The sequence below is a fragment of the Ambystoma mexicanum genome, chromosome 8 (assembly GCF_040938575.1).
Source record: "Ambystoma mexicanum isolate Mex_15411 chromosome 8, UKY_AmexF1_1, whole genome shotgun sequence".
Taxonomy (NCBI): domain Eukaryota; kingdom Metazoa; phylum Chordata; class Amphibia; order Caudata; family Ambystomatidae; genus Ambystoma; species Ambystoma mexicanum.
Window position 1 is genome coordinate 1,543,366,331 of NC_090929.1, and position 13,903 is coordinate 1,543,380,233.

The 13,903-nt window shown below is 39.2% G+C and overlaps 1 protein-coding gene across 5 annotated transcripts in view; it reads right to left on the minus strand.

The window, feature by feature from the left end:
* Positions 1-3,024: 3,024 nt before the first annotated feature.
* The window catches only part of LOC138473193 (VPS10 domain-containing receptor SorCS1-like), a 3,088,785-nt gene continuing 3,077,906 nt past the window's right edge, over positions 3,025-13,903 (minus strand). For 3 of the 5 annotated variants that reach the window (XM_069611755.1, XM_069611758.1, XM_069611756.1), the window contains one exon: positions 3,025-10,613. In XM_069611755.1, the coding sequence (XP_069467856.1) occupies positions 10,599-10,613 (15 nt within the window). In that variant the 3' untranslated portion in view covers positions 3,025-10,598. The remainder of the gene's footprint in view (positions 10,614-13,903) is intronic. The other 2 variants (XM_069611754.1, XM_069611757.1) reach the window with 1 other exon arrangement.

A 13,903-nucleotide genomic window follows, 5' to 3' on the forward strand; every position in this document is an offset into this window, starting at 1 on the left:
AAAAGATTTATGTTCCTGATTTTTTTGTGTGCAGTTAGTACCTCTCTAGTCTTTTCCCCTGCTCTATGGGTTGCTGTGTATAGGTTTTGTTCCATATATGCCCTCATTCTGAATCTCCTTTTGATTAGTACTATTTATTTCTCTGTCTTGTGTGATTCACTGCAGTTGCAATGGGCCCTAATAATTTCCACAACCTGAATACTGTTAATTAGGCTTTTTTGACGACAGCTAGTCACTGACAATGTTGAATTGACTTACTGAAAGTGCGAGTCTCAATTATGTTGTTCTTAATATATATTGGTACATCCAAAAGTCATAATTGTGTGTTCTCAATATGTCCTATAGGTTCAAGTCTAAAATGATGTGCCATAAAAAGGGTTCACAAATGGTGGTGCTTAACAAGTCCCCATTGCAACTCTTGTAGTCTGGAAATACAATCCCCCATTAAAAAATATTCTTCTTCATAGTGAAGGTTAATAGATCTGTAATCATATCCATATGTAGCTAGTATGTGGCTGACATACTTCGATACATGGTATTCAAAAGCTTAGATAGCTTATGTGATGTCTATCAAAGTGTATAGTGCCTTTAAATCAACACTTACCAAAAGGTAATCCTCTTTCCACTCTATTCTCTCATTAGTGGGTGGAATCACGTTTATATCTATCCAGTCTGGTCACAATGGGTTCCAGAAATTGGTCAATATATTTGGATACATTTTTCATCACCCACCCTATTCCACTTTGTATTGTTCTCACTTCAGGTAGGGCATTGTAATGTTTATGTATTTCAGGAAGAAAATACATATTTGTAAGTGTGGGCTAATCAATACAAAGATATGAGATCTGGCATCGGTAAGAATAACAAGTACATGCAATTTGTGAATAATCTGGTTATATGCCTTAGTTTTTATTTTCATTGGGTTCTGCCCAATTTTGTGTCAACAACCTGGAGTCTGAAGTTGTTTCTGTGCCAAAAGAGCATAATCCTGATGATTAAAGATGACACTATTGCCCCCTTCATAGGCTTTCTTTCATAATTATTGTCTGGTAATTTGCCAATTGCTCTAAGGCCCCGAACTCCCTTATGGATACTGAGTATGTAGAGGCACACTCTGTGTTGTATTATTTCTTATAAGAATATGATAAATTACAGTATTTGTTAGATGTGCTTTCAAGGTGCTCCCAATTAGTATAGTACTACCTCTATTGTAACAAATGTGATAAATAAATGGTACAACAAAAACCTTGTTGTACAAAATGGGGCACAGCATAAGGCAAAACAAATCTTGCTTAGAATTCAATTCAATTACTAGAAGTACTCTCATATAGTTCATTATTCAATAGATACCTGTTCATTCATATCAGATAGAAGAAAACATTTATTTTTTGTTTTTTGCGTATTCACAGCAAAGTAGCACAGGATACTACATTAGCTAAATTATTTCCATCACCTCCATTATTCGCTTATAACAAAAGTAGATCATTGAAGGATCATCTGATCAAGTCTGATTTCAGTCAGAGATACTGCACAACAAAAGAAATATACAAGGGGACCATAACGTGCAATAATTGTAGTTCCTGCAACATGTTAGGTAAGTGTGATTGTAGTTGGCCTTTACCGCATTGGTGCTCTATCCGTAGAAGATCCTTCACTTTCAGAATCTGTGTCTAAACTAGCTGGTGAAGAATTGTGTGTGCTGTCCGGAGAACCTGTGGGTCTACTTGTATCTGTTAATTTAGGTTGGAAGGTGTAAACCCTATTATCTCTATAATCTCTATCACCCTGAAAATCGTTGTTGCTTTTCTTAGTTTCACTTCATAATGCTGTTTTCAAAGTATATCATGTAGGGCTTTGTGATTTTTAACTTTTGTTGTTTCAGAGGCTGGCATTTGCAAATGTAATGTAGGACACCTGGTATCAAGAAGGATGCCAAGATCACATATTCTTTATAAAGTGTGATTACTTTGGAACTTTGTACTAGCAGAGGCAAAATTAAATGCAAACAGGGATCTCCTCAGAAGAAATATTAATAACAGTCAGGACTCTCCTCCAACAGAAATGTTTGGATATGGAATATACAGTTGAGATACGTGTCTACACCTGTACACCTGGGAAAATACCATAGGTGCTAAAGAGTTGTGTATGAGGGAAATTAAACTATGACTATTGTTTTAACAGTTCTAGAAATGCATACAAACACAATGTTTGAATTTCATTGTTTTACAAGTGGTAAATCATTGAAAAAGGTATTTAGTATTCTCATGTTGCTGTAGAAACATACACAGTAACACATTTCCTTTTGAATCATAATGTGCAGTAGAATATTTATTATACCATTTAAAAGTAATTGAACATTCTCAAGAAAGTTATGTCAGATGTTTCCCCTATGTGTCTGTGAATAAAGATGAATGATGTATGTAAGTACATTTGGGGTACCACAAAGTGACACCTTACATTTCAGGAATGGTGGTTGGGTTTTGTGCATTGAATAAAAACAAATGTTAAAGTCTTCGTGTGATTCCACTGAAAATCAATAGTAGGCAAAAACTAAACAGCCCAACATAAAAATACAACGTTGGGCCTGATTTACATAAGCAGGTTTCAATGGAAAAATCCCTTTGAAAAATGCGTTCTAAACCTTTTCTTTTCTTGAATTAGGAAGTATCAGTGTGTCGCGAGGAACGTGGGTTCAATACTGCTCCCCCAATTAGCGCCTGGAGTCCATCATGACACATAATTTACCAATTTCCTTTTTTATTTTGTATCTCCTTTGAGGGGAATGTGTGAGAAAATCACATCTATCCTACAATTTGAGCTCTCATGGGTACATATGAGTCAATTATTTCAGACCTAATCTGAAGCACATGTGGGCATACTTGAGCACATCTTAAGTTCATCATATGAATGCACTTACTAATTCTAGTAGCAATCAATGAATGTAATGAAGGTAATAACAATGTTCTCACAGAAAGATTCTTGGCCACATGGGCTGGATTTATTCTCTCTTTTCCACATCAATATTCCTTTGATCCAGACTAATATGAACACATGCACCCCTTTGTTCACCATATAGCCCCTTTCCCTTAAAACCCAGGGAATTTTCCAGTTTGCTGGTCACCTTATTTTTATCCTAAAAACCAGTCTTTGTATCATCTCACCTTTTCCTCCTTCCCTTTCACCCACAGGGTTTACATTAGACAACATGGAAAGAAGAAAACATGAAGGAATATTCCAATATCAAGACAAGCCCCAGCAGGCCAAAATAGTACTAATGGGTACACAGAACACATGTTTTCTTTAAATAATTTCACAAGCTTCATGGAAGAGACATTGCACAACTTCATTTAGGGGTAAATGGTATCTCAACGTTTAGCCAACCTGTCCCTAGTAATGAGGACATTAGGAAACCTTCAACCCAAGTTATATGTCAATGCAGTTCACAGGTATGCACTTTTATAGTTTGTAGAAGTAAGTCAAGTATGGCCTTGGATGCATGGAACACAGCAATCATTCATCTTCTTTGAAACACATTTTAAAACATAATCACAGGACGTTGATCTTGTGTCATTTCCTTTGTATATGAAATGTCACTTGTGTCAACAGAGTTAGAACCCGTGTATAGCTGCAGCTGTTTACTGTATTACCATGAGATATTCTCAAAACCATTCGAAATCTCTTAGTTACATGATTTTATATGGCTTATATATGCCTAGAAAGACCACTCCTTTGCGTCAGTATGCATTTACCTTTTAATCATATGTTCCAAAAACCCACCAAAGTGAAGAGACATTTTTTAGAGACATAATCTGTTTAATAAATATGATTGTAAAAGCAATAAACAATAGCAATTGTACATTACACTACATTGTTTTTAACAAAAAAACATCAAAAAAGTCATTTTAAAACTAGCGGTTAATCCAATACCTTATGAAAACCTTCGATTTGCTTACTATAAAAATAAGTTTGCTAATGTTGACTTCCATGGCAGGTTAGACTTCAGGGATATAACACACAACGACTAGGATGTTTCCTTCTTTGTTTCAGAGCTGTCGTGGTACATGTCTCCATAGAAGTGGCGTGCTGCAGTTCCTTTTTATTGTACATTACACAGAAATACTTTCTTGGCAAAGATGGGCACGAGTTCGGAAATGCGAAGTAGAGGAAAGTTAGAAATGTTGGGATAGCCAGAAGCATTTCACTTAGGAACAAATCATGAACTTGTGAACAGGTTCTGTAGATTTGTGGAATTTAGTATGTCTGTTGTGGACAGAATTTAGTGAAGTGGCATAGTGGAATTGCAGAAAAGATGCTGAAATGTCTTCAAGCTGAGTTACAGAAGAAATGAGAGTACCTTGCTGCTCTATTTAAAAATCCACAATGTACTCAACAGTTGTTGTTCTAGGTTGATATCTGCTTGCAATAAAAATGTATCAACTTTGATTTATCACTGTGCCTTAGTCGATGTGGGGGAGGAGTTAAGAAGCAATGGTAATTTTTGCAACAAATGCCATTTAAGCCGAATCTAAAGGAACAATGTGAACCAGCACATATTTAAATGACCCTTTTGAACATAAAAAAGAAAGATTGCCCCCACTGGCTTGTCACTGTACATTTTCTTCCGATGATGCCATTGTATGAGAAGAAATGGCAGTCCTACTGACAATGCTATACACCATCCCACCCCTGTGTTACATCTTCATGGAATCTATGCCCTCATACACCCCCTGATGCCATTCAAATGTCATCTTAGGCCAGAAATTGGATTTTGGTTAGTTCTGCTCAGAGAGCCATTGTCACATTCCAATGTCATGTGCCGACTTTGATTTGTTCAGATTGGAGTGAAGCTGCTGGAGCTCGTGGGAGTGACACAGGAAAGGCTAATTACATAGTGGTGCCAGGAACTACCTATTTGCAATCTTTGTTCCCATGGTGTTGGTTGGTGGTCCCCTTCTGCTTACTTGTTCAACCGCCAAGACTGATTGGAAGTTTCCTAGCACTGACCATTCAGGAGTTGGGCGCTATGCGGCAAGAGCAACAGTCCTCTTGGAATATACCATGCTGGCATACTGGCTGGTGGCAACCTTGATCTCAGTTGCCCCTACAGAATGGTGTTGGGAGTGTTCTGCAGTGTTTTGTCTAATTAAGGTGTTTTCTATCAGAAGTTTGTTTTTCAAATTAGTTTAATCATTACAAGATTGAATACATTGAGTTTTTTTTATGTCAAAGAGATGCCCATCACTAATCATTTTGTCATGTGTGATAAGTGTACTCATGTAATTCTAACATGATGTATCATGATAGGTCTTAGCCAAGAGCATTGCGTGAATGAACCATTGTTCTAGTGCTTACATTGAAAATGCAAGACACTTACAGATGTGCGTATAAAGTGCTGAGAAAAGGTGCAGATTGAATTGAACTATACTTAAAAATCCTTCACCTCAGTTGGGGCATTCTGACCCTCACTACAAAGGGAAGAGCAACCATAATATGGCTCACAAGTGGTTAGAGGGACCACGTGCGTGCTGAATGTGAATGTTCACATTCTCTGTTCTATACCAGGGCCACCAGGCCTCATGTGATCCTTTCTTTTCTCAAGGGGTTGTCTGTGCTGGTTCTTATCAGGTGACCAGGAATTGAAATGTGAATTGTATAGCCAACTACAAACTTGTAATCTATAAGTGATAATGTGAGATTGAGTGTCCTGTGATGCAGTGAGCACGTGGGCTGTCTTTCACCTGGTGTGACGTTGAAAGCATGACGTCTCTGCACAAATCACAAAACCTGGAAAAGTGCCCATCTTTATATTCTTTGAACTGTACCTCTACGGATTCCCTGTGAACACTGATCAACCAGACACGCCATGACAATCCGACTAGTCTATGGTGTCTATGTTGTATATGAAACTCGTGCCTAATCTTAAACATATGTAACTACACCGGATGTTCACCGTCAAGAGCTGTTTGGATATGAAACAGTGCTTTGCTTTTCTTTATTTAATCCTCATATATTGCAATGTTGAAAAGGTTCAGAGTGCAGTCAGTTTATGAATTTATTGGGTTGCATTTATCATGGCAATGCATTTACTACAGGAAATCAAAATGAATTGTAAGTATGAATTTACAACACACTTTGTATCCCCTTCATTGATGAGTTAAGAAAATGACACACCCCATTCTTCTATGGCACATATTATGTTATGAGCACTGTTTTATGTATTATTTTAAACATAAACATTGTTATGTCATCTAAAGTAAGGTTCTTCTTCAAAAGTGTTGCAGAATTTAGTTTGCTCTTTTCACAGCATCTGCTGCCCATTGTGCACTGTTAAAACGTAAACAGTAGGGAAAAGCAGTACACTCAAATGTGCATGTGACAATTTCTTAGAAGGGAGCCGGAATGCAAATTCCAATAGATGCATTCTGCTCTATTTTTGGGAAATTATTTCCATGTCTGTGTTGATGATTTGGAATGCCTGTAGAGTATTAATGGAACACGGAACATGCAAGTTGCAAAACAGAAGGATCATTTTGGGTTTTCAGTTCTGCCGAACGTTAAGCAATGCCCAGTACAACTCATTGGGTGCCTCAGTCGTGGGAACAACAGCGACCTTTGGAAAAGGAAGAAAGACCACTGGAAGAGGATAGTTTCTCACCTTTCAACTTAGGTTAACCGATGTGTGAAGCTACCCACATGTATAGGGAGCAAATATCCATATGTTTCCTATCAGCAGTTGGCAGGCACGGCCCAGTGCTTTGGCTCATTTGAAGTGTGGGACAGCAACCCAAGGTTTAACATTAGTAGAAAGGCTTTCGGTTAGGTAATATTATTTCACATTAATCTGAAGATATGTGGGAGCAGAGCCCTACAAACTATATGAGCTTAACTAAGAGGTTCAAATGTGGTAGTGTGTTGACTGGGAGCCAGTGCAGTTCAACCATGGGAAGATGCATCCACGCTGATGGGTATTATTGACTATTGGACCTGCTGAATTTGTCAGAGCCCGAAATTGAGGATCTGTGTGGCACCAAGGAAACACACATTGCAATAATGCACAGGGGTGCAGTTTAGCGTCAGCCCTGTTCAACTTTTTTTATTAATGATGTACGCTGGATTTTTGGTAAAATAATGGCTGATGCACCTAAATTGAACGGTGTCAAAATTAATGCATTATGGTATGCGGATGATCTTGTTTTAGTGTCAAAAACACCTAGTGGCTTACGCAATCTTTTGTCAGCACTCTGATGCTACTTCAAAGAAAATGAATTAGTAGTAAACACTGCCAAAACACAGATTGTCACGTTGGTCCCTAAAGGTCTACGCAAGCATTTGTTAGAATGGCAAATTGAGGGAATTCCCATAAAGATAGTTCCAAATTATGTCTATTTGGGCCTTATTTTTGACGGTTGCCCTACATTAGAGTCGCAGCTGAATAAGATCAAACAGAAGTTAACTATAGCGATCTGTCAAACACGAATAATTGTTTCCAAATATGGCAAATTTTCAATTAAAGCAGCCATTATATATTGGAATCAAAATGTTGTCCCAACTAATCTTTATGGCTTAGAAACGCAAAATATTCCCTCCGGTTTTCTCAATTTATTAGAAGCTAAATTCTGGCGCGCCACTTTACATCTACCACAGTGTATTCCCGGAGTGTTGATGCGCTATGAATTGGGCTTAATCTCATTATCTGCCTTACATAATTGGCGATTATGCACCTTACTACGTAAATGCTTGCTTTCCACACGAGACAACTCTACATTATCTTCCATTTCTAGTTACTTACCTGACTCATCAGAAGTATGTCCAAAACATTGGTCCACAAATGCTCTTTCCATTATGGTGAATGCTGATATATCGCTTGGTCTTCTCACATTTCACCCGGAGCGAGCAAAGAAGAAAGTTTATATGATGGACTGGATTGATACTAGAGTAAAGTGCTTAACTTACAAAGATTTTGACTCTGTAATATTTGGACCTAAACGTTATAGAGACACCGCTTCCTTCTTGTGTTTGGCTCCTTCCGCTGCTATTAGATCTGACATGTTACGGTTGCGATTCAACAATTGGCCTACTCGGAAGGTTAAATCAAGAAGAAAGCAACTTTCTTCAAACCTCAATTGGTGCAGGTTTTGTCAAAACGCAGCTACTGTTGAAACTTTGCAACACTTATTACTGGATTGTCCAGCCCTTTCGAGTTTAAGAAGCACCCATTTTGCTAATCATTTTGAGTATTTTGCACAAATGGATCCCAGTAGCAGATAGGTTGCTCTAGCTGCAACTGAATGTATAAGCATATGGATTGCCACCATTAACTTTTTAAAATCCTTGAATATGGAATGAAAATGAATTGCACTGTTAATCTTCACAAATGTTAATCCGGTTGTGATTATTCCATTCTTGTAAAATCTTTTCTTCTTGGAAGATGTCTATCTGTAAATGTATAATAATGTCTGTTTTATTGCTCATACTTTTTGAAAAATTGGATTTTATTGTGTATAAATTGAAAAGGTTGTTGTCATTTCAACTATATTCAATAATAATAAAAAAATAAAAAAATAATGCGTTTTTACCCCTGTGATAAATGGAGCTCTAGCAGCACAGTTGGACTACAAAGGAATATTTGTTTTTAGCTCATGAAAGTAAGAAGAGACGAGCTACCAATGTCATTGAGTGTGAAGATGTGAAGATATAGACAATGGGTAATTAAAAAATACCGGAAGGCGTCTTATGCTGTCCTGATTAACTATAATCATTTCAGAAAATGGGCCATGAGCTTTGTGTGCCTGTGTCATCAGATGTTGTGTAGTAAGTAGTAAGTAGGAGGAATTAAGTCTTAGATTGTTGAGAATGTTCCAACTGCCTTTCATCCATCACTCAATGAAGTCAAAAAGCTTTTTAATGTGGTTCATGCTGTCAGCAGTTTCTGCTGTAAGTCTGGGTAAAGTCTGTGTGCTGTCCCCTAGTGATGGAACACCACACCACTGAACACATTTCTCTTTCCAATCACTTCAGGGTTGACTGATGAAAACGTAGTCCTATGCTCTCGCTCACCAGCTGTAATCATGAAATCCATTCTTGTCATTTGGATGGGGTGTTTGTCGTTTGAAGCCTAGTTCATTGGCGTATTGTCTTGGCCATGAAAACAGAAATTATGTGATGTGAATGAATAGGAATTAGCAGTGTCCTCAGAGAAAAAGTGGCACATGCCGTTTCCACATAATTATAAACCCAGCTCATAAAATACTGCATTCTTATCATCACTTTGTGTTTGCTGCTTTGTTTGAAAACACGAGTGCTCCAGCATTTATAAAAGGAATGGAAGATTATGCCTGAATCTTTTCAGCACTTCATTAGTCTTAATGTGGGGATGAGTCACCATTTTTAAAAGACTACGATGTCTTCTAACAAATATTGAGCTTTTGTGACAGCCTTTTATTCTGGCCAGATACATTGTGTGCAGACTGTGTCCCACATAAGAATATGAAATAGTTTCAAAACCAAAGTAGGAGACCACTGGATTTTTTAAAAGGTACCGGGATGAGCTGCTGACCAGTTGCCAGTGAATTACGTTTGACTAGTGGTGAGTCTATTGTACATTTCTGAAGATATGGGTGTACAACTTTCTTTATGTCACTTATAATAATGTTTTATGTCAGAAGGGCACAGGGAATGTCAGATACTATATTATAATTTCATAAACAAAAGAAAAGGCTCGCCTTGTCGACTTCACAGAGAGCGAGACAGGCTGAAAGTATTTGACACGTTGCAGGATAATGAACAGCGCAAAGTCAGGAATGTGTTTCAAAAAATGCAGTGAAAAATCTAAAAGGCCGCTGCCACCTTAAGTGTTCTGCCTTGTCATCCAAGAGCTGCGCCGAGAAGACGCACGGAGCTAATGTTTAATTCACTTTCAATGTGCGACTGCGAGGTGTGTTGTCAGTTCCCCCTGAGTGCGGCTATCATGTGAAACTATTCTTAATTAAGGTGCTGTTTTCCTTCCAAAAGTTGGTGGATCCAATGTTGATTTCTGAACCATGTTCTTTTTTTTCACCTTTGCAGACAAGGGCATGCAGGATAGAAGTCTCTGAGGTGTGTGATGATGACAAATGAAGCTGTTTTTCTTCCCAATCCCTTCACAGACACAATTTACAGAAGAAAATGTAGATATCTCGTGTTGTTCTGTGTTCTCCAGCATTGTCTTGTCTGGAATGCTATGCGCTGGAATTGACTAGCAGGGTTACGGTGTTTGCCCCACTATTGCATGATTGTGGCAGTTCAACCTATGAGACATGCCAAGAATAGTTTAAAAAGCATGCACATTCTTGGCCTGCACAGTTATGAATCTTCGACAAACACAACTGAACTGAAAGAAAAAGGTGGAGGTGGGGAGTGTCCTCAAAACGCCAGGGTCCTGTACAGTGAAAGCTCCTCTCATTGTGTAGTCCTCATGTACACATGCACAGGCTTAAAGCTGTAACTCCGTTCTTTGTCTGAAGAATTAAAAAAATTCCAGCTCCGTCGATAAGTAATGGTGTCCTTGGATCAAACATTTACATAGGTAGGAGTCTCCTTTGTGCTCTGCTTCTCAGCGACTATGGAAATACTTCCTGGTCAAAAGAAAAATGGCACATTAGATTTGCATGTCATGTCACAAACAGCGGTGTCAGCACAAGTGTAGTATAAGCTAGGATGAGGAATTTTAACCCACAAAAATGAAAAAAAAACATTTTTGACTTTACAGAAAAGACATTGGCCAAAGAATATGCAATTTTTCCAATTAAATTCATAATAGGTGATTTCTTTCTCACTTAAATTAATTGTGGCTCTCAGGAAATCCTCTGTGGGTTTTACTCTTCAGAGATTTGATGTCCCTCTCGATTAAATGCAATGATTGCATTTATGAATAATTCAACTTCAGAAATGCAAGACAAGGCAATATTGATCACTTTTCAGGGAGGTTGGTCCCTAATGTAGATAAAGGGGGACTTTAGTTTATTGAGGGAGATTTTGATGAAAAGAGCAGTTAGGGTCTCATTATGGAAGCGTTTGCACTGGTCCACTGCAAATTTGCAATATATTTGATTTAGGCCATATATTACGCTAGTGCACATATATGCTTCCATGTCTATGAATTTTCATACCAGGCCAATGTGTGTTATATTGCTAATGGGGCACAGTGTTAGCTCTAGGGGAAAAATGTCCATGAGGCAATTTGTCTCCAACTACTAATAACATACACACTTGTATAATGACATAACTGGCTACCTGCGCCACAAACCAATACAAATCTATATGGTCTAAAAATCACAGAGCTGCTACTCCCTGATGTTTTATTGTATAACCCTGTACAGCCAACACATGTTTCGATATTTATAACTCTTCATAAGGGCATTTCTTCTATTCATTTCCGCATCATTGTCAATATCAGCACACCCCATTGCTTGTTATCCTTGTCAAAGTGGTCTCTCATATCATTTTTACTTCTCTTCTCATCAATTTAGGAGATCTCTGACATACAGTTGGTTGATATCTATATACAGTTCAAATACTGGGTCCCAATTTCATGGGTTGTTTAAGCTCAGCGCCTCATTAGGTTCCATTCACAGCATTCCACTTTCGCAGGAGTGTGCATGCGGACCGTAAATACGCCGTGGCATCAGAAAACAACTACATAATGAAGAAGCTTTCTTTATTTAAACGCCACACCACAAGACTTTGTAGAGAGATGATCCAGCGTGAACTCAATATGGTGGTGTAATTCTGACTAAGGGAAGTGGCTTCAATTTAAATTTCAAATTAATTGACAGTGAGTTTATGACACAGTGACAATGATCAGAAACTCCTTAATTCCTACAGACATGAAGTATTGTTCAAGCAGTTGCTGCATTATGATGTAGTGCCAACACAATATCTAAAATAATGACATCACAGTTAATTAAAACATGCAGTAAGGGCAGTCAGAGGCAAAGCACATCACTGTGCTTGGCAATTATACAAAAAAGCATTATCCCATTCCCACTAACAGGCGTATTAACCTAGAGGGAAAAAGAAAGTAGGGGCCAGATTCTCAAAACTTAGATTCCATTGCACTCCCTGAATTCACAAACAAGGTTCCCTTTGAAATGGGCAGACATGTTCCACATTCCACATTCCCAGCACCTGTTGGGAACAGGCACAGGGAGGTTGTGCAAAGTATGACAGGGTACTTTTTACAGCAGCATGCATTTTTCTTTAAGTGCGACAACAGCCGTTTGAATGGCTGCTGTTACAATGTATCCATCAAACATGGAGAGAAGTGCTTTTTTATTGTTAATTGAAGTGTAAGAGCCCGTCACAATGAAATGAGCATTGCACATCCACGTGGGTGCTGGAAGCCTGTAACTAATAAGCTCATCAATGCCTGCAAACCCTTCCTCTCACCCTCCAGCTGCATCACTCTAGCCAGAGCGCGAGTGCTCTCAAAAATTGACTACTGCAACACCCTCTTTTTCGGCTTCTCAGAACACAATTTAAACAAACTACAGGTGCTTCAGAAAAATGCCCTCAGAGCCGCTCTAAGTATCCCGCGACACTTGCACATCTCTAGCTCAGACAAGGTGCCCACTGGCTCCCTGTACGAGACAGAATCTCAGTCAGATCCCTTGTCATCATCCACAAATGCCTCTCCAACGACGCCCCCAACTACCTGGCAGACAAGTTCTCCAAACACACCTCTTCCAGACCAACCAGAACGTTGTACTCACACTGCCTCTCCATCCCCAAATTCTCCCTGAAAAAAGCAGGCGTATCCAGCTTCCCGGTCCTAGCAGCCAAACAATGGAACGCTATTCCGCTGAGCGGTTTATAGTGATAATTTCGAATTACATTATGTCGAAAGTCATAATGTCGAAAAAAGAAAAAGTCAAAAAAATGTTTTCAAATGTCTATTTTTGTTTGGTTTTTGTTCGAAATGGGGGGGTTCCCCCCAAAACTCCCCTTTTTAGTATTTTTTTCTGTTTTACCACTTTTTTTTTACTTGCGGAACCCAAAAAAATGTAAATAAAAAAATAAAACATTAAAAAAAGTAAACATTTTTTTTTGACATTATGACTTTCGACATAATCTTTTCGACTTTTTTGCTGTATTTTTTTTGCTCCAGTACCCTTTGAGAAGCACACAAGCCTTTTCTGCCCTCTTTTTATTGCCACTGTTCAACTCTTGAAAATACACAGGAATCTGTGGAGCGGCCGCAGAGTTTGTTGCAGAGTCTTTCGGTAACTGACAGAGGAAGTCGCTGTATTTCTTGCTCCAGTACCCTTTGAGAGGCATACAACCCTTTTTTGTCCTCTTTCTATTGCCACTGTTCAACTCTTTCTAATACCCAGGAAGCCGCGGATCGGCCGCGGAGTCTGCTGCAGAGTCTTTCGATCTTTCGGCTCTGCAGGCTCTGCAGCGGCACTCTGAGCCCAAGGTCTACTCCAAAGCATTACATCGTGAAAGCACCTGGCACCAGGCCCCTGGCACCTGTCTGTCTCGAACTTCTCCTTGGGATCTCTTCTAGCCCTCACGGTGAGTGCCAAGACACCCCCCTGTCCCTCTGTCCACCCAGCTAGACAGCTTTCCCCCCTGTCGAGCCGTGCCCTTCGACAGCAGAGGAACTGCCACTCTGTTCCTCCCCCCTCCCCTTTCCTTGCCATTCGAATTAAACAGCGAGCCCTTGCATCTAACTGCTACCTCACCCTCTCTCAGCAAAGGCTATCTTGGCACTCAGCACTACCTTCCAGCCTTCCAGCACATACAAACTAACATGCTTCTTACCGACTCGTCTACAGCCCAACAGTGATCCACCATGCACAGTGGCAACTTGCGACTCCACCTCCACAGGCGGGAGCCGCGCTTGTCGGCTAGCAAAACCCTC